We start from the raw sequence: 27,540 nt of genomic DNA, 5'->3' as shown, positions 1-27,540 counted from the left end.
TTTTGTTTCATATTATTTTCCCACTAATTTTCCGGACATGGCTAGATTTCCTCGTCTAGTGATGCTGATCGGAAACGTCTCCGTTGCAAACTTCTAACTGAAATCATAATACATTTGGATGCAATAAACTTTTTGATTTGACTGTATCAAATGTGGGCACCATCTGTCTTGATGTTAGCTTAAAAAGTGTGCGCACCAAAACGACGTTTCAGTTTCTTTGGACTGGTTAGCAAACTATAGCGTTCTCGTTTGCTTTAATTGAGAAATTGTATACCAAGTTTCACACAAAAATCTACAAGTTTTGTTATGTACTTATACCTTTGTTAAAACACGTGCGGGTGAAGACATTTTACAAGCCTTGCCAGGCATTCATTCGCTGTCAGTACGGTTTCATCCTTAATTCGTAAACTGCGAAATGTAAATCAAGTGTTGATTATTAATCTGGAAACTGATTCCCAAATGCGACACTGTCGGAACTGGTAAAGAGTTTGTTACAAATTTATGGTTGTGTAATATTTTATAGTGCGACAGGATTTAACTAAACAAGTATATTTAAATTAAAGGGTTCCATCTAATTGAAGTATAAAAGCGTATGTTTAACTTAAAGTGTTTAATTTCATTTTAGCCATGGGCTATGTTTATTATGCAGAATATTGTTATTTTTGCGAGACCTATGAGTAGAGAAACAAGATTTAGTTTTTATATAAGCTCCATTAGTATGCAAATTTATACCCATAACTCATAGAGGGAAATCGTATAATTAAGTTGCTATTTAGTTCTCTGGCATAGATCAATTCAAGCCGCATTAAAACAGTTTGGACTTTTGTCAAAAAAAAATTTGGACTTTTATTGATAAGGGCTCAAACAACTTTTTCATGTGTGAATACTTTTGATATCGAATATCGAACAATCAAAAAGTTGCCTTGGCAGAGTGAATCGATCGAATAGCACCGTGAAAAACAGATTTAATGTATTCACTCGTGTCCGACGCTTTCTCGAAGACGAAGGTCGTCCAAAAACATTCTTTGGGCCAGAGAACATTACTGCCGTCCGCGAACTGTTATAGCAATATCGTCATGTGGCTTACCTTGTTTATGTAGAGACTGTTCCATTTGAGCAACGTAGGACGGTCAATTCTGAGTGGTACACCATAATTTCTTTGCCTAAAGTCTTTCTAGAAATTTGAAAAACGAGCAAGAGAAGACGGCCCCTAATGACTTCTTTTTGTTCCCGCACATCAAGAGAAAAATGCGTAGTCAACGATGTTTTGGAGTTGTCTTAATCGCAGTGGCCTTTTCCTATTCTTAAGTTTACACGATAATAACATATGGCGGGTGAAAAAGGGTGGTTTTGAGAAAAACGCGTTTAATATTTCAAGTTCTCCCTTGAGCGCTCTACCGGGCATTCCTTCTAAGCGCTGTATGTTTGGAATAACAACAATACAAAAAAATATTTGTAGCTTACAAAAACGTTCGATTTTTCGAAAGCGTGTAATGGGTTAACCCCTTAAGGACCAATGTCAAATACCATGGTATCACTGATCAACTATTGTTGGCCACCTAACGAAAGTATCGTAGTAAATTAATATTCAATTTTTACTCCCTTTATCAGTTTCGGACTTTTCCACCAATTAAACTAAATAAAACGATTTCGACATCCTGAGCGGTTTTACTGTATTAGCTTACGGTACAAATAACAAACTATAACCTTAACACGACATTCCAAAATTTTCTCTATGGTTCAAATTGCGAAAGAACATTTATTTTCCAACTTTCACATTATTTGAATTTTCTAAGCTAAGAAAACGGTTCCAAAGGTTACTTTCACGAATACATTTCTATGTGCGACCGGTGCGGCTTATACGTACATAATTGTTTTTTTGTTCACCGTTGCCTTAAATAAAATAAAACAGAACAGAATTGAGACTATACCTGTTTATTATACTACTTCAAACATATTTGGCAGGCTAAAATTTCAACAGGAACCGACATTTAATTTTGTTTTTTTTTTTGTCATGACAAAGCCGTGCATGCATACATTCATTTACATGTACACATATAAGTAAAGTACAATTTTAATTTGATTCTCCTTTTTTAAACACGTTACAATTATTGATTGATCCGCTTTCAATTTCGATTATTTGTTTCAAATGTAATTATCAGATATTTGTTATTAATTTTTGCAATTTTAAAGCCGGCGGAACCAATACGAGAGACTGAGGTGTAATTGACAATTGCAATAAAAATGATCATCAAGCTCTACATACATGTAATATTGAAACTAACCTGCAGTTATCCTCGCAAATTCGAAAACTAATCTAAGTGATATAAAAAAGTATGTGTATGTCATTACATTTTATAAAGCCCATATTGATCAAACTTTCTTAAATGTACATTGTAAATTAAAATAATAATGCAGCAATACATAGTAGACCATAGAGCATTAGTAACGTTATGTGAACCTCAGCCTGAGCCGAAAATTGACTTCGTTCATATGCACTTATGGTATTTGTCTATACAGTAAGAGATACCTCTTTTGAATATTGGTTATCAGGGGACGTATGTAAGTATCAACATTTTAAATGGGACTACCGAATGTATACAATATATTAAAATAAATAAATTCAAATATTTCCCGGTTAGGATATGTTGTTAAATCAACCTTACAAATTGAGCTAATTTTAAGTAATGCTTAAACCAATTGAATGGATTTGAATAATTACTATTTTGCTAAAACAACTATAAATACATGAAAACAACCATTTTGTTCGTCAAACAAGATTAGCTATTACTACTTTAAACTGCAATATACAACAACAACAGCAACAGCGTCTTAAAAGGGTCTTCTGCTCCGCTTCAAATTCTGTATGTTTAGTAATTTTCTCTGATACCTACTGAGCTATCTTCTACAACCACCTTCAATACAAACGATAATCCAACTCTACACTTCTAAAGGGCATTCAAACGTACGTAATTAAAATATTATTGTTTCTCTACCTTAAAACATTATTAACGAACCACCATGCACGTCGATTAAAGTAAAAACTGTAGCAGTATGAATCAAGTCATATATACAATTAGTACATTTGCGGCTAAGTGTAAAGTCCTCCCCGCATATTCCTAAATTTTCCTTACCTCTATGCGGCACTTCCACACGCAATTATGCAAGCACACATTTCAGTACCAAAGTAGCATTTTAGCCTGAAGGTTAGGTTTTCTATGTCTGATTTATGGTGTCAGTGGGCAATTTCGTTTGGCAACACTAATAAATCTTTGGTTATTTAATGTTGTTTTTCAATACGTGTGCGACTCACCTAATGCATCTTTCATATTTTTTGATTGATTGATTGACTAGTTATATTGTTAAAAATAGAAGCTTAATTTAGAATCTTAAGAAATATATATTTTCCGAGTTTTTGATTGGGAAGGAAAGAAATATATAATTGAAACGAAACATTCAGGTTTTATTGTTATTTATTTTAACAGTCTTCTCAAAACTTGTAAGTTAAATATATTTCTGGTACAAGTATTTTGCCGAGACACCTCGACTGTGCATGTGTGTGCAATAAAGAAAAAAAATATTTGTATATTTTTATACTTTTAAAAAGCTCCTAATTAAACAATAAAAATTGAAGTAATACAATTCAACATTAAAAAAATTACTTTTTTTCAAAAAATTTACCTAAGATTGTTTAAAAAGTGGGGTTATATAACATTCTAAAGCTTTTTTGGTTTCAACTAGAAGATACTTTTATCCCGAATACAATAAATTTTGTCTCGTTCCTACAGGACGTTTATTTGTTTCACAATCTTTCTCGCCAATTAGGTAAAATCTTAAAAATTATATAAAAATTTACTATTTCTTTTGTAACTTTGAAAATATTTTGAATTTGCTTCTGAAGTTTCAGGGTCACATTATTAAATAGTTTGGGTATGCAAAACAAAAATTAAATATTGTAAGCCTCTGTCATACTCTCCCCTCACGTTCGTTTGTTTAGCGAGCGTGGTTTTGAAGGCGATTTAATACTTTTACATTAGGGTAGGAAATAGTGCTAAGCAAATATAAGTTTTTGAAATTTTTTGAATGCCATAAATTATGAGGGTCTCACATAATGTTATCATAAGATTTTTCTATTTTATGTGAATAAATATACATTTTAGTCGACTTTTTGCTAAACTGATTTCTTTTGCACCCATGAATTTTAATTTGACCATCTTGACAATAGTTTATATTTTTTATAAACAAAGGGCATCATCCTACTTTTCATGCTTTTATTGCTTTGCTGAAAGACATATGGCGTTTCTCTCTCAAACTGAGACATCTTTGAACATTTCCCTATGAGGTTTGTAGGTTCGGAGACTTCCTTTTTGCCTGTCAATTGTTCATTCGCGTAATCATTTAACGTAATAGGTGGCATAGGAAAACTCGTTTCATAGACATCAATTATAAAAAAAATTATTGAAAAAAAAAACCCAGAAGTACTCTAAACTTTTAAGAACTATTTATTTATAAGTAAGTTTTAACTTGTTTTTTGTTCGTTTTAATATCTAATATATTTTTACTGAATTATGATTGCCCTTCAAATCGAATTTTGTATGCCAACCTGGATAAGGGTAAGAATTAGGTATTTCACCAAATTTAAAATTTCTTAATGAACTACAACAGTGGTAATATTAGCAGAGGTTGCCATCAAAAGTAGGGAAAAATGTGATGCCTGTGCATCAAAACTATATATTTACTCGTAAATGTACTCAAAACTTACAAAAATATAACAAATATCTTAATGAAGGTATAAGAATTGTAAATTAAATTTATATTTATTTTTTTTAGGCAAAATCTGTTAGGTTTAAAAACAGAGTAAATATTTTTAAAAGATACATTTTTTTATAAAGGTACACTAATTACTCATGTTGACATTATCCGGACTATTTTTGGATGAAGACGAAACGCTACAAAATCTAAATGGATTTTACCTCAAGACAACGCCCCCAAACGTGAAAGTTTTCATTGCGACACAATTTTAAGAAACTCGTAGTCCAATAATCTCTTCATAAAAGCTAAAACAAATCTGAAAGCTTTCCTATCCCTGTGGTTGTTTCTTGTCACGCACACAACAAATGAAAAAGACCGGATACTCAGATAAAAAAAAGACAAAAATAACAGTAATATGTCCTTACTTTAGACAGTATTATTGTTCAAGTTAAGTTAAAACTACCATTCCATCTATACTCCGGTTCCGGGTTACATTTTGGGATCAATAGGGATTTTGTGGTGATTAGTCTTTGTCTTTTTTTTTGACGTTTGTTCAAAGTTAAATTCTTTGAGTCAAAACGACAGTTTGCCACTTATTGGTTTTTTTTGAACACGTGTGGGCGATAATATAATGTCGTATGTCAAAACATAGTATTTTTGTGTCCTTACGTTTGTATAAATCTTATACATTTTTAATTTCGTTTAATGTTGCCTTTAACAGATTACTAAAATGAATAAAAATAATGTTTAAAAATGTTGATTACAAAAGCATGCCCCTTTTATATTAAACCTATAATTGATTTTCACTTGTTGATAATAGTTGTCTAAGTGCATTTTGGTTATATTAACTCTTTGGTTAGATTACTTGTTTTTTCTTTATATATTAAAAAGGAGAAAGCAACAAGATTTATAAGGATTTATATTCGTCCACATTAGCGTCTAACTTTCCTAATTCGAATCCGCTTATGTAAACATAAAATCCTTCGCACGCATGATGAACAACTAAATACACCTAAGTATGACTACACATTCCTAACGGGCATCGCAATAGAGCTTATATTACAGATCTGAAATGTTTTAAATATTTTTTTTAAATGCTTGTTTGACACCGAAATATTACAATTTGGTTCCCGCTTAATTTAGTTATTTAAAAATTAAACCTGCGAGTAATGGTTTAAATATGAATTTACAAAACTAAAAGTCAATGCGTATATACCCATGTTTGTAATGCTATTTCGTTATTTGTTTTCTTTGTTTACGTTCCTGTTTCTGTTCGTTTTTTGTCTAATTTTATTTGTTTCAGTTGCGTGTGATTCGTGCTTTTCGCTCGACATTGGAAGACCTAAATGAGCGCCGATCGATGCATAGCTTGCATAGTTTACGCAGCCCTCGGACGGGAATGCCGGTTCCAGTGGGCCACCCCTTGTACAATTTAAATCTGCTGAGCCCCAATTACATCAAGCACCATCAGCAACAGCAACCAAAACAACCAACGCAGCCTCAACAGAACGTGTCAAGCGCCATGCTACTGTCGGATATATCTTATATTGACGAAGACCCGCAACAGCATCAGCGTACTTTGCACAACGGACTAAATTCCCAACACCCATCAATATCCACAAACATACCCGCCAATGCCTCAAGCCAAAGCTTTTTAGAAATTGCACACACTATGCAACAACAAATCCGTTGTAATAACACCGAAGCAAAACATTCCAATGGACAGAATGAAACTCGAATTTAAATAGTTTAGTTTTCGTTGTTGTCTTTAATCAAAATAAGCGTTCCATTAAATTTGGTGTTGTATTTACTTTGAGATAGTGTGTATAATATCGTAGTGAGGTCCATCAGAAATTCAACTTTTAAATCCCACTAGCCATTATTTTCTAAACATAATCCCAGATGTGAGCCCTAGCCCAATATAAAGAGGAAACTCAAATGTTTATTTCAGTATGAAGTTTTTTAAGGAAAACACATGGGTCATTGCTTGATTAAAATGTTAAGTCTTTTAGGAACCGCAATTAGAAAAAAGTGAATTTATTTAGCGTATTTTTACAAAAGTGCATGTTTATTGTATAATCCCGCAGATGTAACATTTATTGTCATATATTAAATAGCTTGCTATCCTGAATCCCGAAAATTATGTTCTGTAACCATAATATTTATCTTTACTATTTAGAAAATGGAAGCATGATTTTTATATAATAACTTCGTATTTTCCCAAAAATTGTATTATTGTAGTATTTTATTACTAACGAAAAATCAAATTTTACGTATTTTCTTTCTGCGTGGAACGTTTGTACGCAGAGTTTCATATTTTCTGAGCATATCAGTATTTTTTGTTCTGCTCCAGGTATTATACCTTGGAAACTTGAAAATTGGTTACTCCCAATAAAAATGTATTGTGGAATTGTACATTTTTAAAAAACGGACTATAACTAATGAGTATGAGGATGAGTAATGAACCATAAATCGCAAATGCAAAGACATTTATATTTAAAAATATAAGCACGGTGGTATCAGTAAAATATAGTAAAAAAAAAATTTGGGATAGAAAGTGTAAAAATATTTAGGCAGTTATAACAAAGATTCATTTAAAGGCGCTTGATAATATATGGAAACACGTTTTAGAAAAGGGTGTACTTAGTCATCATTTGGTAAATTCAATAAAATAAAATGCTGCAATTAAAAATGTCTAAAGATTAAGGCATCTGTATTGATATTTTGTCTTAAAACTCTGGTTAAATACGTACGTATATGTGCGTTCATATACTTATATTAAAGCTGGGCTAACAATACATTTTGTAACACTTTCAGATACCGTTTCCCTGCTCATTGTTTTAAAAAATTCCTGTTGCGTCCTTTCCAGAATTATTACTTACTGCATATCTTAGAGTTAACACATCCTTATCTTTCATAATTAAATACTTATGCTTATATCTTTAACATTTTACATTAACCGATACATGTATAATTATGGCGGATACATCCTTTCGTATATTTTTGTACACAAAAGTATTTTTCCGATAATTTAATCTTACATTTATTTGCTTTAAAACAATTGAACAATTACACATGTATATTCTTAAATTAAAAAGTTTGTAGTGAACCATTTTTATAGAAGCAAGATTAATCTAAATTTCAGCCTTATATCTGCTTTCTCTTTCCCACTTATTGTTTTCTATTTTACTTTCTATCTCTCTCCCTCTCTTTCTCTTCATTCTTAAAGGTAATAGGCGGCGAATTGCAAGAACGCTTGATTCCGGTCCCATATAGCAAGAGCAACACTGATCAAGCTGTAAGCCTTCACAATTTTATTCAAATAAATGTTTACAAATTTATAATAATTAAAAATATCAAAATGTTAAGTTCTATATTGGCTAAAATGTCTCACAGAGAATGAGCTTATATAACTCTAATGTATTTTAATATTTATACTTAACATTTAAAACGTCTGTTTGTCTGCATTAATACGCGCTTAATATAAAGCATTAAAGTGTAAGCTACAAATTAAAAAAGGTCTCAAGTTTTAAAACGATTCAAAAGATACCGTTCTAAACGTATCTTGCGGAAGAGCTCGGAAATCCGAATACCTCAGTTATTTATGATTCCTTTTACATTTGTAATTAAATATGGCTTTAGTTTCATTGCTTTTGGCACTGATTTTTGTTATTCATTTTCTATCCTGTGAACTGTTGAATTTAATATTAGTTATGTCACTAATTAAATATAATTGTATGACGCATGCCTTTAGATTGTTCTTCATTAGATGAACCGTTGTCGTCCGAATTACCGATCATTTAAAAAACATATATAAAGGATTAGCAACACGTATTTATTGTGAAAAGTGCTATTGCTTAATATATGTCCGTCTGAGAAGTGGGATATGCTAAATCCATCTTTTGCCTAAGATTTGCATAACTATTTACCCTTGTGTACACATGTGCTCGTAGTAAAATATAAAATTGTTCCTTTTTTGTATTTTGTTTAGTTTATACATACATAACAAGAATGTATGTTCATATGTGCATAATCGGCTGTTTAGCTTGACTGATTAAATATTTTCATCTATACTGTTGTTTCTGTCACTTTTGTCACTGTTTTTGGTGTTGTTCTTTTCTTTTTACCTAATGTGCGCTTAGATTCGTGTGGTGAACGCATTCCGGCAAGGTCTGGACGCCCGTTACGGTGATCATACCAACACGTCCCTGGCAGAGGTACTGCGTAAGCAGACTTCTCTGAGCAAACGCCTTTCGGAAACATCCTCCATTGAGTATGCCGACAATATACCCGATGAGCTGACCATACCAGAAATTGATGTCGAACGTTTATCATCACACAGTCACACTGAAACCGCTGTTTAAATTTTATTGGCATTCATCCCCATTAAAACATACAAACAGCTCACATTATTTGAAATAACAATTTAAATCAAACTCATGAACATCCCGACTGTGAGGCCATATACTATTGTCGAACTGTCCATGTTGTTGTTAAAATATTATTTTTTTCAAGAACCAGGCCAATCCAGCGTTGAATTGTTAAAAAAGTAAACTGTAACGCAGAAACTACGTATAAGCAAACTGGAAAAGTCAAGTCATATTTTCAAGTTATCATAGTTTACAATAGAACAAGACCCACGGGCTGTCAATATGAGTGTTTACTATAAATAAAAGGTACTTACCATTAACTTTATTATTATAAAAAGGCATACCCATTGATTGTAATCACTCTTACGTACACCCAACTCAAGATGTATATCGACAGATCCTATTACCCACACTAAAGCCATCAATTACTATTACTATTACAATTAATAAATGAGTCAATAATAAAAAAAAAGATTTTCAGTTATTTCTTTGAATGTAAAAGGTAATTATTATCTATTTTTCCACAATACGTGTATATTTTCGAACGCGATTTTTTCTATCTGTACTTTATAAACTAGCTTTCTATTGCTATAAATAAGTTACTTAGTTTATTGCACTAGGCACAATGTATTATGAATTAATTTAAACTATAGTGGTCTTTCTCTGAAAAACCTGCCACGCAAAAAAAATTGGTAAGCTTTATTTTTGTAATTTTAACGTGATTGAATACGTCAAAACAAACACAAAAATGTTACTTAAGGGTTGTTGCATATAAGGTTGCAACACTATAAGTATTTAAAGGTATTCTGCCGAAAATCTTTAAAAAGCTCAATTTTTAACGAGGGCACTCATTTTTTATGCAACTTACTGCTTTGGTGTAACGACTAAGATTCTTGAAAACAATTTAATTTGCATAGTTTGGTAAATTTGAAAATAGTTCTTTCAATATTTTCTTAGGGAATTATTAAACAAAAACTGTATTAATGTGCTTGGCGTCCGACTAAGTCACTTAACATCTCGCCGGTAAACTGACTCGCAGTATCGACTCTAGTGTCAAGCCAACCGATTGTATTTGTCGAATGGTATATCTCAGTGTATAAGGACTGCAAGTTTCTTGGACTGATTGTGTTTCCTAGAAGCTCGAATTACTTCATCATCCTATGTCATCCTCTTTCCCTGTGCGACGCCACAAAACTGCGCGACACACAGCACCTGAAATGATTATGTCTTGTCCCTTTTGAGAGGAGCCGTAATAGCGAGGCGTCAACGTCTGTCTCGCACTGCACGTAAGCCGCATGGTTAGAAAACTAACGACGAAGTGGCGCGAAATGTAAAAAGAAGAAATTGCTGTGCCCGTGACTCTCGCAATGCTGGCAAGCTTTGATAACCGTGTGCAGCGTTTGAGTTTCACTTCAAATATTCAAACCAGAGGCGATCTACAGTCCGTATTAAAAGCGTTCACACTTAATAAAAGGAAAAGTGGTTTTGTGCAGCATTAATATGATGTTTATCCAAAACGGCAAAAGCAATCTTCGATAGAGCGTCATTTTACATAACATACATAACTTGCTACAAGTGCGGAGACATTAACAAGTATCTACCCAATGAACAAAGAAGGAAGCGGATAGGAAAAAGACGTTCAAATCGGGAAAAACTCAGTTTTATGGTAAAAGATTCAATAATTAAATTAAAGGCAAAGGCAGTAATGGTTGATGACCATTTTCTTGAGATTTGGTTTTATGTAATAGGCTATGATCACATGCAAGACGATATCGTCATTTGGCGTGAAATACTTAAGCAGGGTTTTGATATTGTCATTTCATCAAACAAATTTATAATTTCGAGAGCCAAAATAATTAATTTGTGTGTCGGTTCTGAGCCAGCCGATATTGATACAGACTTTGACGGAGAAAATAAAATAAAACTTAATTTATTGTTGGCAAAGTACTCAAATTGTTTTACAAACGGCATTTCATGGATTAAGGTTAGAGTTGGCGAAATGAAAATTAGATTGATTGATCCAAGAAAAACAGTTCAAAGAATGCGATATCGATTAAGTCCTTGCAAGCGAGATTTAGTTCGAGAGAAAATTGAGGTGCTGTTGAGGTGTAATATAATAAACCAAGCTGTTCACCTTATGCTAGCCCCACATTGTTGGTAAAAAAGAAAAATGGTTCGGATAGACTCTGTGTTGACTATAGAGCGCTAAAATAAAACACAGTCGCTGATAAATACCCGCTCCCACTCATACAGGATCAAATAAATAGACTTAAAAGAGTCAACTATTTTACCTGTTAAGATATGGCCAGTGGATACTATTAAATTCATTTGTAACGCCAGATGGCCAATATGATTTTCTGTCTATGCCCTTTGGGCTTAAAAACGAGCCTTCTGTTTTTCAACGCTTAGTAATGCAGGCGCTAGGAGATTTATCAAATTCTTATGTTATCGTCTATATCATGATAACTAACTCAACACAATGCGACGCTTTTGAAAGATTAAGGATTGTTTTAAATGTTTTGACAGACGCTGGATTCTCATTCCACATTACAAAGTGTTTATTTCTGAAAACATCGGTTCAATATCTAGGCTACAGTGTTAGTGCTGGTGAAATTCGTCCAAACTCCCAGAAAAATGTAGCGTTCACTGCCCTTCTCCCTCCACAGTCTCTAACAGCAGTTAGACAATTTATTTGATTAGCATCGTACTTCCGGCAGTTTATAAAGGGCCTTTCACAGCTGAAACCGATATATTTTTTAACTTCAGACAAATATAAATTTATTTGGAAAGCAGAACTTGAACAGATACGGAAACAAATTATTTTGATACTTACCGATGAACCAGTCCTTGTTATTTTTGACCCAAATTATCCTATTGAATTACTTACAAATGCAAATGGCAGTGGTTACAGTGAAATTTTATTATTATTTGCTGGGCATGCACTTTACTGTTCTTAAGAATTGCTTCGATTTAAGATGATGCCTAGACGGCTTCTGGCACTCTATGATCAATTAATGTCAGTGTTACCAAATGCTACAAATCGTGATGTCTAAGCACGCCATCACCATAGCGTTGACTGCGATTGGGACACGTTAAATATTATAATTTGGAACGCGAAAAATTTAGTTGGCAAGTTCTTATTGATATTTCACATTGATATTTTGCATTTTTCTTTTCTTTCTTCGGAATCCATTGATATGCAGTTTAGTGAGCAAACCACGCAGCTGATAGAAATCGTATCGGTGCTGCTGTCATTATCAAATCGATGCTATACTTTCACCTAAGCATCGCAATAAGATCCCCTCCCGCAAGCAAATTGCTATCACTGAGGATGGCAGTTCGAAGGCGACTACAATATATACACAAAAACATTAAAATCTACAGGAATTGTCCGATGGTTACGAGTCATTCATCAATCAAAAGGTATTGCAAAAACTAACAGGATTGTATTCCAAGACTTAAAGAAAACCAATTTTTGATGGGAGAAAGAGTGTTGAAAATGTAAAAGTGAACATTTGCTAGTTGTATTCTCACTTAAAATACGGGTCAAATGACACCTCAACTGGCAAATCGGATGCTCCGTTAAGAAGTAATACGCAAAACGAGATTTTGGGAGACTTCTCAAAATGAAAAATTAATTCTGTTTGTTCGTTTGTCCCAAAATTATGATTTAGGATCCTAGAAATTTTAGGCTATGTTAAATGGCTAATATAAAAACATTATATCGACCAACTTTGGAAAAAACTAGCTAGTTTGCCTAGAAAACTAAATGTAGTCTTAAAGCTATAAAATTGTTCTTTGTTCAATTGTTATAAAAATGATTAATCACCTAAAAAAATGCAATCTTAATTGTTTCTGCCTTCTTTTTATACTCAACGTTTTATAACAATTAAGTTGATTGATCGACGCAAACTGAAATGGTAAATGTACAAATTTTAATTACTTTAATAAGCGAGTAAGTATGGAGTGCATGTATCAGTTTATTAACAAGTACTAGCAGTTCGGTGACAGGCTCTCTGCAACGATCGGTAAATTGGTGAAAGTGATAATTGCTTATAACTGCAAGGGTAAACAAACTAAATCTTTCCAAAGCTAACCTCTTTTCTTGTCGTACACAGGATTCATCAAGCTGCTGTGTTTGAACTTTGAAAAGTCCTGCGATTAGCCAATTCATTTTATTATCAATTTCTTTTGGAAACCTCACTACAGAGTAGGGAGCCATGGTCTTATGTTTTTAGTCCTTTTATGAGTTTCGGCATTAAGGTCTTTTCTACTAAACTAATTTGCACGCTAAGGGACTTTGACACTCGTTGACTTGTGGGAAGGGGTACCTTTACCAGTGGTGTAGGTTTTATTTAGGATTATGATGTTGAATATATTTTAGATATCATACTGTAACTTTAATTGTTCTATTCACATTTATAACTACAGAGTCTAATAACACTACCAAAATGAACTTATCGACACTATTCTAGTACGCATTAGTATATAGTAAATTAGGCGCCGTTCACAGTCGGCCTTTTCTGACAATTCTCTGCGTCCTCGCAGAATTCTTGTGGTGGACTCTTCCAAATCGTCATCCTCTGGTAGCAGGTCACACCAGAGTTATATTTTGTCGGACGAATAAACCGACTTGTAGTGTCTTGTTCTTGAGGGATATCTTCAACAAGATATATGTCGTTCGCAGCACCTTGTTGATGAAAGGTCCTTTAAAGCGAACGATGTCTGTCGAATTCATGAATACGCAACCACCTTCTTCGGGGTATCAGTTCTCTCTTCTCTATCGACGTCTTCAGGGTATTAGAGTCGGTGATAACCTTTATCTTCTTGCCATAAATATAATATTTGAATCGCTCCGAGGATTCCACGACTGCTAGAGCTTCAATCTTGTGGCTGTGATAGTTTTTCTCCGGCTTGGAAGTAGCTTGGCTATAATGATGATCCTCCTCACGTCGTAGCAATCGGATGGCGTTCGTCTTAATTTCTCCAGGTCTAATTCCTTCTGCGTGTATCTGGTGACCAAGGAATGTTATTGACTGCTTCAATAATCCATCTTTTTGTACATTTAATCAAATGTTTGGCTGCCGATAATGATGTCGTTCATGTAGTGAGTCACCTTTGTCGCCTTTCTGCACTTTTTTTTGGTAACTCTGTCACGAGTCGATTATAAAACAGCAGGTGCGAACGCACCGAACGGAAGTCGCTTGAACTCGTATAATCCGTCTGTGGTTAAAAATGATCCGGGTTTCTGGTGCTTTCTCTATCTGATAGTATCCAATGTTGAGGTCCAGGGATGAGAAGTATTTGAATCTTTTCGCTTCCTGCAGACGCCCTTCGACGTTCGGCTCTGAGAATTCTCCTTCTTTATCAGCTCATTCGGGCGGCGGAAATCGACGCATTATATCGATACCATTCGGCTTCTTGATGAGCGCCACCGAGAATGGAGTACTCTGCTTTAGCAGCTCGTCGACCATTCTGCCAACGATATTCTTCTTTGGCTCGAAAATTTTGTTCCTATGCCTAAGTCATCGCTTCTGTGAAGATACGTCTCGTCTCGTGAATCTTACTCGTAGTCGAACGAACTCTGTTGACAAAATAAGACTCGGTTGCATCACGAAGTTGTTTTATTGTTGAGATAGTAATTGCTACAATACTGTTTTGCAATAATCGATGCTGTAGACCGGAGCCAATATATCTAATGATCGCGGCCTCGCTGAGTTTGTACCGCATCCCAAAGGCTGGCATCCTGAAACAGTACTTCTTTACAGCACTCCTTTAACTTCTGAACTTTGCGCCTATATCGTCCTGAATAGCATCGATCAATGAACTTGTTGACTGAAATGGCTGGGATCAAACTCTGGCAAGGTGTTAGCAATTTCCTTAACTGAAGTTTGCTTTACGTTGTTGGTAGCCTGTACAGGAATACTCCTCTCGTAGTTGATATCGTCGATATCCAAATCGACTATTGGCTCCTGTTGCTGCTGATGATTTTCTGCCTGTGCAGGTGCTGCGTTTCCCATTTGAATGGTAACTAATTGAGCTAGCATGTTCTTTAGTTTCTCTATCTCGTGTAGCAATTGAGAAATTTCTGCTGATATCGCTTCTTCTTGCTGAATGGTGAGCCCCACTGATGGTGGCAGCTCGATATCCTCCGATTGTTCAAACTATGAGTCTCTAAACCAATTTGGCTCTGGTGTCCGAAACTAACACTCTTCTAGATCTTAACAGGAATCTTAATACTTCGCCCTTCAGATCTGCTATTTTCGACATTTTGGCAATCCCCCGGAATTTTTTTGACAGTCCTCTTTGCGACCGAGACAACTAAAAGTACCTAATCTTACCCCTTTGCTTGAGTCCACGGGTTCACTGAGATTCCCGTTTTGCTTGAATCCGCCTGCCACGTAGAACTGAAACACAACCAAAATCTGCTATTTCCCATTACAAACTTTCCAGGTCGACGATTATCGCTGGTTTTCTTAGAGTTCTTGGCACGGCACAAATCCGCTTCACACATACAACCAAACTGATCCAACTTCTGAACTAAGAAGGGGTAGCTTTACAAGTGGTGTAGGTTTTATTTAGGATGATGAGATTGAATAAATTATTACAAATCAAAATGTAACTTTATGTGTTCTTGAGTACGACTCTATCTCGAATACTTTATAACTACAGAGTCTGATAACACTAACAAAAGAAACTTATCGACACTATTATAGGGTGGTTGAATATATACTAAATTAGGCGCTGTTCACACTTGTATCTGCACTACGTCAAATTCTAGATGGAGCCCGTGGGACTTGGTACACTTCTTGACACCAGCAGCACCATTATCAGCCTTCTGTCGTGTCCAGACACAAGCGTTCTTGAACGAGTTTTGAATTCAGGGCTTCTCAGTGGAATTTGCGCTGAACGTTGATAAAGTGCAACAATGCCCTTCCCCTTCGAGCCTTCTCCGTACATTTCAATACTAAAGAAACAATTTCGTACTTAAACAAAATTTAATTTTATTATCAAATCCTTTATACACTCACTTATATAAATATAGATATATGTACACGATCTAGTGTTCTCTTCGGGTGAAATTCAAGCAGAATGCTTACATACATCAATACAAAATTCAACAAAATAGTTTTTACATATTTGACTTATCCAGTGCTGCAATAACAATTATTATCGGCTTTCACTCAATAATATAAATGGTTTTGATTAAAGACAGCAACATTTAATTTTAAGAAATGTAATCCAATTGAAACGTATCAAATAATAACCTTTGCTTGGACCAACTTTTTATTTTCCCGAAATAATTTAAAGCGACCATTATAAATATACTACTCTTTTATAAACGCTATGTCGATTCATAACTCGTTAGTAAAGCAGCGTCAACCGGCTCCAAGCAACTGGGACATGTAAGACTTCTCAACAACCAATCGTCTATACATTTAACATGATAAATATGCATGCAAGGAAGATATCGCACGGATTCATCAACACAGAATTCTGCCATGCAAATTACACATTCTCGTACTTTTTTCGAGCTTCCGTCATATGTTCCAATTGGCAAATGCTGCATTAATCCAATACGCTTTGCAATCCTCACTTGATAATCATCGGAAAGTTGTCGATTGATAGATGATGGGGCTCGATTTGAGGAAGCTGAGGTGGTGGGGTAAAATACTGGCTGATACTGTTCTTCCTGCTGAAAAGAAATTTTCAAGAAATTTTAAATGGGTACATATAAATATATACAAAACAAGATCTACTTTCAGATACTAGTTATTATATTGACCATTCAATTTCAATTCGCACCGCAAAGTACGTTTGTCATAAAGGTTTTCTTTTTCGCTGGCAAAGATTTGAAATCCTCTTCGAAGCGCTAAGTTTATTATTTCAGAATACATGACGCTAGTAAATGTCGCCGGCATCGTGTCTCAAGACAAGAACACCTCGTAACGATGTAAAAATATAGACACGACCACAACTTTAACAAACAAAACTTCTGATATCAACTTTTGTGACGAAAATGTAAACAAACAAATACACTTTCTACATTTATTTACATTCGGCACGCTTTATTAAAATCAAATTCAATCAAAGGCCAATTGAACTGCAGCGTGCCGTTTTACAAATTTTCCCTTTTACACTTTCAAATTGTTTGTCCGAATCCCATTGATTTTATTAAAGTCTTGGTATACAATCCTTTTAGTTATTGCAATACCTTTCCATTGATGTATCACTAGTAACAATAAGACTATTACTGTAGATTTTCATTTTATCGTTTATTTAGTGGTTGCCTTCGCACACCCTCCTGGTGCTCTTCGTCATACATTGATTGCCGTCCACATTAATAATAAAACAAGAAAGGAAGTAACCTTCGGCAAGCCGAAGTTTGTATACCCTTTCAGTTGTAAGAAATAATCAACCCGTTACTTAACTTAAGGGAGCAAAAGAGAAGGAAGATATATAAGCAGCAAAGCGTTATTGTAAAGCGACACCTATTTCAGTATATGTTATGTGAGCGGCAGACAGATTTAAGCGTATAAAACATTTGTGGGCCTTAGATTAAGCGTGTCAACATATTTTTTTTTTAAGGCCAATCGTTAGGTATTGATAAGACATACATAAAATTTTTTTCTATCGTAAAGACTAAAAGTCGCTACAGATTTTTGCCGATTGTGGGCGTTAGAGTTGTCGTGACACTTCGTGACACTTGCGCTGCGCAGGAAGTTCAGGAATCTGCATAATCAATTTAATTTAAATGGAGTGCTACCTTGTGATTATGTGTATCTATTGGTGTTTAACGACCCAAACTTAATTTATCAGACCAGAAGTATTGTATAACCGTTTATCATAAAGTAGATCATTTTGTGTGATGGCATTAAGTCGCGTATTAGCTTGGTATTTTAAAAGCTATGCCTACGCATTACCACGAGTAAGATAAAAACTTCTAAAATAGTAAAAAGGTTGCCCGTAGTAACTTGTGTAGGCCACAAATACCTATGGACCCTTTTAAGATTTAAAGTTTTTTTTGCATTCTGTTCTCTTACTACATCCTTTTTTAGCCACAATTTTGACCACTTTTGGAAAAGTGGATATTATACATAGTGCAAAAAGAAGCAGGGATTGCTAGGAAGAAAATAAGCTTGAGGTTCTTGAAAAACACAGCAGAAATTTGTTTCAAGAGGATATAAAATGCTGAGTTCTTAGCCGTTTGGACGCTCTTCGGTCCTGCACCAACACCAATTTCCTTCTAACGGCGACATTGCTGTAAATTCATTTTTTTCTAATAAAAATGTCCACCACATACAGAAATAGTGATTTGATTTGCGTATGCGACTCAATTTTCCGCGAGTTTTAGCAAAATCGATTAATCATAATTTGACCCCTGAAGCATAAACAAAATAAATCACACAGAGGGAATTGACCTTTAGCAAACAACTGTTCTGTTTTTAAAGCTCTAAAATAAAACATGGAAGCAACAAAGATGTTAAAAGATTTAAATCTGTGAGCAAGAAAACACACATATATATTGTTTTGGAAATGTATTCCCATTTTAACCTTGCTAAGGTAAAATATATTGTAAGACAGGGAAATACGCTATAGTCGAGTGCCTCGACTATCAGGTACCCGTTACTCAGTTTGAGGGAGGAAAATAAAAATGGAATCTGCATGCCAGGTCTAACGGTTCTAGCTTTTATAGTTTCCGAGATCTCAGCGTTCTTACGGACGGCTAGATTGACTCGGCTAGTGATCCCGATCAAGAATATATATACGCTCCCTTTTACCTGTTACACACTTTCTGACGAATCTATTATTAAGGTGGTAGAACAAGCTGCCCAAAAGAAGAGCTTGAACTTGGGATGATACCTAGACGTCATCAATTGAAAAGCCACTGGTACGCTATGATCAAATGATGTCACTTGACGACGACGGTACATGGCATTGTTTGTTGTATTCTTTTTTAGCTATGTCTATCATTCAATGCTAAGATTTGAGTTTAGTGCATTTTCAAAATTAGATCAAATTGCTTGCACCGTAAAAAAGCTAATAAACTAAGTATGGCGAATTTTACCGTCTCCTAATTCTGCGTCCGTTCTATTTCAATTTTTGGCAGTATGTAAATACATCACTACTTCTAAATGTATTTGAAAATGTATACTACAGTAAGGTAAAAGGTATTCAATTATTTGTATACCTATACTACTAAATTATACCCAAGTGATCAATAATGCAAATATACTTACATGGTATAATGACTGAGTTCCGCTGTTTTGCCCGTTAATCGTATCATTACCTCGTAAAAGTGAAATGTCATCTGATCTGCTCATTTTCAAGCAATTTCCCATTTTTTACGCTTTACAAGGTTTAACCTGAAATACATTCCGAGTGTTAAAAAAGTTGTATATCATTGTCTTATAAAGCGTACTTATATTCTTAAAGCAAATGTTTAGCTTTTTTGGCTGATTCCAATTTAATGAATTAAAATGTTTATTCTATCTAAGTTTACTCGATAACTTTAAAACCAAATGAGACACTGATACTAATAGAATTTTTATTTATTATTACAGTTCCAGAAATTTCCTTACAACAGTTTACCTACAGAAGTCTAATTTTGCTCAGAGATAAGCATCATATTGTGTGCTTTTAAAATTCCAGAAGTGCCAGCCTTTTTTAGCCTATTATTCAGATCGGTTGAGTTTCACTAGTCGAAAAATCGTATTCATTAGTGTCACCGAAGTTATTAAAGTAGCATGCTCTTATTGCTTAATTTTTTGACAAACAAAAATTTGAGCAATTTTAAATTCCGTGCACAAGAAATAAAAACAAAATCAATATTCAAAAAATGTTTTTATTTCTGTTAATTGGTAGCTTAAGGTTTCTTTTTTGTGACGCCGATGCTTTGCCATTTCCATTCTTCTGCGCATTGGCTCTGCTGCGTTATTTAGTCTTTGGGATCTAGTCCCACAATGATGGGGAACCTCTTCGATGAGACGACCTTTTTTGACGTTTTTTTATGTTTCCACCGCTTCTGCACGTTCACACCAAAAGTTTAAATTGCTTATTTTTTGCGCCGCGGTAAAAAGCAGTTTGTTTTTTTCTATAGATTAATAATGAACAATTTCTAAAATAATGAATAATAATAAAAACGACATACAAAAGCCCGTAAAAAATACTTAATAAAAACGCTGATATTCTGACTTGATTTGAGTGCGTGGTCACATTGCCTGAAGCGATCTTTAGCGACTTTTAACAGTCTTCTTAAATTTGTTCAATTAAATATTATTAAAAAATGAGAAATTAATTTTTTTTGGCAAATCAAAAAAGTTTTAATTTTATTCAAAAAGTTTACTTTAGATTGTTTAAAAAGTGGGGGTATCATAACTTTCTAAATTTTTCTTAGGTTCAACAAGAAGTGTTTTTTATAAGGAATACAATAGTTTCCTATCTTACCTACCAATTTGGTAAAATCGTAAAAAAATAAAAAACCGAGAAATTGCACGTCAAAATTTTCCGGCGCTTGTTTTTACTCTGCGCTTGCTTAATATTTCAATTAAAAAAAAAACTTTCACAAAAATAATAATTTCTACTATAAAATCGACCAATCGACGTCAAATAAAATGAGTATTGAAAATAATGGTATTTACTATAAAACTGAGTACATTTTATGTCATTATGTGTTGTGTTATCATTTTAAAATTAACGATTTTTCGAGTGGTGTATTTTGGTGTAGACTGAGATTTCAGATAAAGAAAATGTTGTGATTGCCGTCTTACCCTTTGATGAAACTAATTTATTAATACCAGTGAATGTTTTTTCTATGTTTTAAATTTAAGCTTAAACTTTTTGCAACTTTCTGGCTTACATGCTCTTTTATGTTCTTGCATATTTTGCGTTTCGTGTTTTCGTCATATTCATAATAGTAATTTGAAAGCCAATTGGTCAATAATGGTGCAGAAAACATCGATTTTTGGATGTTTTGACAGGCAAACATCGATGTAAAATTGAAAAACATATATAGCTTAATTGTAAATTTTTGAATTGATTTGTTAAATAAAATATATTGTAAGATTTCCTTATCCTAAAAGTATGCAATTAAATATATATATATAAAAAATTAATTAGTATTAAAGTTATTTTCTATATGCTCAAGCTCAAAATAAGCCATCGAATGAACGATTATGTTTACACGAGGCGCCAGTCAATTATGCTGTACTTCTTTATAAGCTTTAACTTTAAGCGTAGTTCCGAAGTCAATGTCAACGAGAATAAAACGTGTAATAAAACTCTGTCCAACAATTACATAAAAAGAAAACATCAATTAAAATAAAATAAAATTAAATTAAATAATTACTTAAATTAATTACACATAATTGGCGCAGTCGGTAGGATCTGAAAAAAAACCAGACCCGGAAAAGAACCTCGTGAACAGATCCCGAAAACGTGCATTTACAACGCACAACGAACGAATATTCGCAAAAGAAATTTAAACAAAAATCGGCCAGCTGAGTAAAAGTTTAAATTGCGAATAAGAACAGCACAGGATGGCAGGAAAACATGTCCTTTCGGATCAAGCGTTATCCCAATGCTTAACACAAATTCGACAATCCGACAAGTCCGTTTGATGGCGACATCCTCTACCTGGCCCTTTTCATCAAAAGAGTCGAACACCAAATTGACCTGTACCCCACCAATAACCCAGTCCAGTCCAGCAGTATTTATGGAACCCTCGAGAACCTCATCCTTGGAAACGCTCAACACTTGCTCATGCGATCAACACCACGCGGCTGAACGGATCTGAAGATCTACTAATCGAGGAGTATAACACCCAAACACCAATCCCTCAATTACTTTTCGATATTTACGAAATTAAGTATTCTGGAAATTTTAGAAAATTTGTCGATGAACTAGACCTAAATCATCCATTTTTGTAATAAGTTACATTTAGATGGCAGTATAAATAATAAATACATTTTCACAGAAGCAATGAACTCAGCTATTTGTGAAATTATTCGAAAACAATTACCAGACCGAATACATATGTCAGTGTGTAGATTTGATGTTAGCACCCCAAGTAAATTAAGACGTGTTGCTCAAGAAATTGGAATTTATGAAAATTATAATAACAATATGCAGCAACATAAAAATTATTCAAATAAGAAATATTTAAACAACCCTCAAATGCTTCCTAATTTTGAGTATATCGACAACGGATAAGAAAACGTATGTCAGATTCCGGTCGATATAAGCGAGTCGAAGCGATGGACACTGACGAAAATTTTCTAGTAGAAGCCTCGGTCGATCAAAGAATTCCACAATTTGAGTACAAATAAATGAACAAAAATATTTATGTCTATTTAGTATTAGTCTTATTAGGCCACATATATTAAATACTCCTTTTATGCATAAAACAAACCCGAAAGTAATATATACAATGATAGGAAAAGTCATTTTGGGTACCGTACGAGAAATAATCGCCAAAGCTTTAACTGGGAAACCTGGAAAATTAAATTTTTTTATCCATGATTTTCGACAAGATGTGATATTTTTATTGGAAGAGATATACTTGAATTTACTAATGCTCATATAAACTTCGAAGAGGAATATGTAAAGTTAAATAACATTACTTTTAATTTCACCTCTAAAAAACCTAGTTACAATATTAATTTACCAAACTGTCTGAAAGAAGAAATTAAACATAATTACATCCCAATTAAAAAAGTCGACAATTCGAACGAGAAATTGGAGGATAATGTCTTTAACTATGCGCTTAGCGAAGAAATTAATTATTCCAATAAAATTCGAATTAGTCACCTAAATAGTGAAGAAAGTAAATCAATAATGCATTTAATAAAAACTTATAGAGATATACAATTTGTTGAAGGTGAAAATTTGAGCTTTACACATACCATTAAACACATAAGAAAAACTAAACATCCTGTCTATGTAAAACCATACAGATACCCATACATTTATAGAGATGAGGTCGAGAAGCAAATAAAAGAATTAAAAAGTCAGGGTATAATTCGAAAATTCTTCTCCGTATTGTAGTCCAATATGGATAGTCCCAAAGAAATATGATGCCTCGGGGACAAAGAAATTTCACTTCGTGATCGATTATAGACACTTAAATAATATTACTATTAGCGACGAATTCCCAATTCCTAATATTGATGAAATATTAGACAAACTTGGAAAATGTCAGTAGATCGAAATGAACCCGGAGTCCATAGAAAAAACCGCATTTTCAACACAAAACGGTCACTATGAGTACACTCGAAAGCCTTTTGGGTTAAAAAACGCACCGGCTACATTTCAAAGGTGTATGAACGAGATTCTTAAAAATTTAGTTCTTGACGATATCGTTATTTTTTCTACGTCAGTGCAGGAACATATCCTTTCAATTATTAAAGTTTTCTATAAATTAAAAGAAGCTAATTTAAAATTACAATTGGAAAAGTGCGAATTTCTAACACGCGAAACAAACTTTCTTGATCATATGATAACATCTAATGGTATTAGGCCGAACCCAAGCAAAATAAAAGACATATTAGATTTTCCCATCGCGAAAACAGATAAACAAATAAAATCCTTTCTCGGTTTATGTGGTTTTTATAGAAAGTTCATTCTAAACTTTGCTAAAATTACTAGGCCTATTTCAAAATGTTTAAAAAAAGGACAGTCAATCGATATAAATAACATAGAATAAAAAACGCATTTAACAAATTAAAATTATTGATTACAATTTGGCTTGGTTACACAATGTAAAAGACCCAAACATGAAGTTACAAAGGTGGAAAATCAGACTAAACGAAAACGACTTTGAAATTGAGCACATTAAAGGCAAAAAACATTTTGTAGCAGACGCTTTTTCCAGAGTAAACAGAGTCAAGAAGCGGCTACAAACTTTAAGAACCACGAATCAGATTCACTTTTGTCTGGAACTGAAGATTTTAAATCGTTAGACCCTACAATTCATAGGGCAGAAGAAGATGGCTTTCTAGGTATTTCAATCACAGAGCGTCCTCTTAATATTTATAAAAGACAATTAACATTTTTAAAAAGTGACAAGGAACAAGTCGAAGCAGAAAAAAAATGTAATCGCAAAATATTTTATTCTGAAATGACCAGTGCAAAGGCAAACGATATAATACTAGAAGCCATTTGTGGACGAACCTCTACTATTTTGTTGAAAAATATTGATGATTTTGTTATTTTTCAAAATGAATATATAAAAATAATTCGACCAAACACTGGAACCAAACTCTATAAAGCTACAACAAATCTTATCAACATAAGTAGCTATTCAGAATTTAAAGACCTCATTACTAAAATATATGAAGATAGAATTCATCAAGGAATTCAAAAAATGATATTAGACTTTAGAAACTCATATTTTTACCCAGACTACATAAAATTAATACAAAACATAATTAACGAATGCAATACGTGTAATTAAAGTAAACATGAAAACAGGCGGACAGATTTACCGTATGAAATTACTCCAACGTCAAATTAGAGATAAATACATTATTGATTATTTCTTTACAAATAGTAGATCTTTCTTAACTTGTATTGACCTAAAATCCAAATTTTTGTTAGCCACCGAAACCACATCTACTAATTGGATTGAAACAAAAAAAGCATTGTTAAAGGTATTTCATTTTCTAGGTAAACCCAAGGTACTGAAAATGGATCAAGATTCAGGTATGATAAGTAGAGCTTTAGCCTTATGGTTAGAAAAAGAAAATATAAACATTGAAATAACAAGCTCTAAAAATGGAATAGCTGATATTGAACGTTGTCATAGAACAAAAAATGAAAAAATACGTATAAGTAGAACGGAAAACAAATTAGAAACTGTTGAAATGGATATAAAAGAATTTTTTTTTTAATTACAAACACAAAACTATTCATGGTGTTACTAGAAAAACTCCAGCATCAATATTTTTATTTAATGAAGAGCCAGAAGTAGACGTAAAACAAAATAAGGCAGATATAATAAAACGATTAAATAAAGAGAGAAAGGAACATGATATAAATACAGCTTTTGCCAAAGTAGATATGCAACTAAAAAGAAAATTAAAAATTGATAACCCATTTAGGAAAACTAAACAAATATCTAAGATTGATGATACTCACTATAAGGAATATATTAACAATCGAAATATAAGACGACACAGATCTAAATTTAAGCGATTGAAATTAATAAGAAATTGAGAGTACTTAAATGAATACGAAAGGAACGAAAATGCTAATTCAAATGATAGTCGTAGCGAAAAAGTTTATTTGTATAAACACCACTTAAAACCATTGTAATTTGTTATTTTTAGATAAATGTTAATTATTAACTAGGACGTTAATCATTCTTAAGAGGGGAGGAGTTATATATCTATATTATTCTCTATATATACAACTTTTTATAATGTAGTTATTCTGGGCTAGTTTCTCTCGCCGTTGTTTCGCTCGCTTATGTAGATAACGTTGTGGATCTTATCAACATGCTTAAGCTCAAGATAAGCCATCGAACGGTTATGTTAACACGAGGCGCCAGTCAATTATGCTGTACCTCTATAAACTTTAAGCGTAGTTTCGAAGTCAATGTCAACGAGAATAGAACGTATAATAAAAAAAACTCTGTCCAACAAATACATAAAAAGAAAACTTCAATTAAAATAAAATAAAATTAAATTAAATTAAATAATTACTTAAATTAATTACACATAACTGGCATGGGGGAAAAAGCATACCGCTAAGAAGTGAAAGCCATCACCAGCCATTGCTATAATGCTGGCCGACTAAAGAGATTTCCATGGCACCCCTCATTTGGAATCGAAGCTAAACAGCATTCGTTCGGAAGATGGTGCCATGGTGGAGAGAAATATGAAGAAACAACAGCGATGGTCAATAGTTAGTTATTAAAAAAATAAATATATTATAATCTGAACTTACTTCACGTACATTTTTTCATACTTCTTCTTTCTGACATTGTTAAATTCAAAAAATTATACAAAAAATCAAAATGATTTTCAATAAGTCCTAAGTTTAAACTATGAGTATATTCAACTTTTGGGTTGCGTAAATGCTTTGACCACCCCTGTACTTTTTTATTTACATATATTATTGCCATTCATTTGTGCGCTTTGTGACAATAAGACCATGCTATATGCATTGCGGAGGAATTCTAAAAACGGTATAACTACAAAGATTTCGATTTTTCGAATAGGGAAATTACTATGTTTATGGCCGTGCGAGGCACTCCTCTAAAATAAACTTGCCCTTCATAGGAATCCCTAGAATCTATCTGCACAATCGCCGCCAATTTGCAACGGTTTTGTAGATTCCGATATATTAGCGTCCATAATCAAAATGTACACTTGGGTCTAATACCATCTGACGATTACAATATTTTTTTTATTCTATGAGTAAAGGGTCTAAATTTGTATTCCGCATAAGGTAAATTTCACAAAAATATTCAATATATATTATTTTATAATTTTTTTACAAAACTAGATAAGAATGTTTGATGATGCTTTGATAAGGTAAATTAAGGAGATATTTTCGAAGACTTTTCCCGAGTCAAAATACCTTTTCTACGAAACTAAGTCACTTGTCCTACAAAGAGTACCTTTGGTTGAGCCATGTATATAGCTAAATACGTATGGTACGTAAACTTATGCACTCACTGTAAGCCGCTTGCTCACTTTCGCTTGCTACAATTCGTTTAATTCGTATTGTTTGTTTTCATTCTGTTTTACCTCAAATTTGTAACTGCTGGTTTATTCACTTAAACACATCATTTCACACTAAGGATGCACACAGCTATGTACACATTTAACAGTGTCTGAAGAATAAGAAAAGTAAAACATTTATATATAGATCCTTAAGTACATATGTACATACAAATGAATTCAATCATACAACCTTGAACCTTGAAAAACCAAATCATTTTTTGTGTCCTATGTATTAAATAACAAATTTTACCTTGTGTCCCGAGTATTTACCAATTTGATATAAAATATTGCAGTATCAACAACGTTTATTTGTTTGTATGACCGTAAGGCACACATCTAATACATATAAACCACTTAACGTTTGTGTACATCGTAAAATTCTATTTCTTGAAGTGGGATTTGGATATAACATTTACAAGCAAATGTATATACATGTCCATTATGGTCTAGTTCCGATTCTTATACACTTATCACACAGTGGAAGCGAAACTTCAGCGACTTTTTCTTCTATTACAAGTAGGTGCTAGAAAGAGAATGGAAAAAAGTCGCTACGAATACTGTTTCGTAAAGTAGATTTTCCGATTGTCCGATTTTTTTAAGAGGTTTTTAATTTATGTACTTGCCGTTTCTTGATTTTTTTTTGAAAAGAAAGAAAAAGAAGTTTGATCTTTGGCTTGGAAACGAAATAT

At 33.4% G+C, this 27,540-nt stretch overlaps 2 protein-coding genes across 16 annotated transcripts in view; one reads left to right on the top strand and one right to left on the bottom strand.

The window, feature by feature from the left end:
- Positions 1-9,593, top strand: part of LOC108035728 (plasma membrane calcium-transporting ATPase 1) — a 37,950-nt gene extending 28,357 nt beyond the window's left edge. For 4 of the 10 annotated variants that reach the window (XM_050887027.1, XM_050887026.1, XM_017111458.3 and 1 more), the window contains one exon: positions 6,056-7,458. In XM_050887027.1, coding sequence (XP_050742984.1) covers positions 6,056-6,496 — 441 coding nt within the window. In that variant the 3' untranslated portion in view covers positions 6,497-7,458. Of the gene's footprint in view, positions 1-2,193; positions 2,526-6,055; positions 7,459-7,981; positions 8,051-8,894 lie in introns of those variants that run through there. The other 6 variants (XM_017111491.3, XM_017111483.3, XM_017111475.3 and 3 more) reach the window with 4 other exon arrangements.
- Positions 9,594-16,101: 6,508 nt separating this feature from the next.
- LOC108036009 (RING finger protein 11) lies at positions 16,102-27,250 on the bottom strand. 6 transcript variants are annotated; one of them, XM_044091235.2, is made up of 4 exons: positions 27,102-27,250; positions 26,876-26,961; positions 19,364-19,489; positions 16,102-16,815 (listed from the first exon to the last, which is right to left on the bottom strand). In XM_044091235.2, the coding sequence occupies exons 3-4, from the start codon at positions 19,463-19,465 to the stop codon at positions 16,468-16,470; spliced, it is 450 nt and encodes a 149-aa protein (XP_043947170.1). In that variant the 5' UTR covers positions 19,466-19,489; positions 26,876-26,961; positions 27,102-27,250; the 3' UTR covers positions 16,102-16,467. The 6 variants fall into 6 exon arrangements, with proteins under 6 accessions (XP_043947170.1, XP_016967406.1, XP_050743027.1 ...); XM_017111917.3 differs by having other exon boundaries at positions 16,102-16,818; positions 27,102-27,246; XM_050887070.1 differs by lacking the exon at positions 26,876-26,961 and having other exon boundaries at positions 27,102-27,248.
- Between the last annotated feature and the right edge of the window lie 290 nt (positions 27,251-27,540).

This window comes from Drosophila biarmipes, chromosome 4, assembly GCF_025231255.1.
Source record: "Drosophila biarmipes strain raj3 chromosome 4, RU_DBia_V1.1, whole genome shotgun sequence".
Classification (NCBI taxonomy): Eukaryota; Metazoa; Arthropoda; class Insecta; order Diptera; family Drosophilidae; genus Drosophila; species Drosophila biarmipes.
The sequence above is the reverse complement of the archived record's forward strand: the minus strand, read 5'-3'. Positions and strand labels throughout refer to the sequence as shown.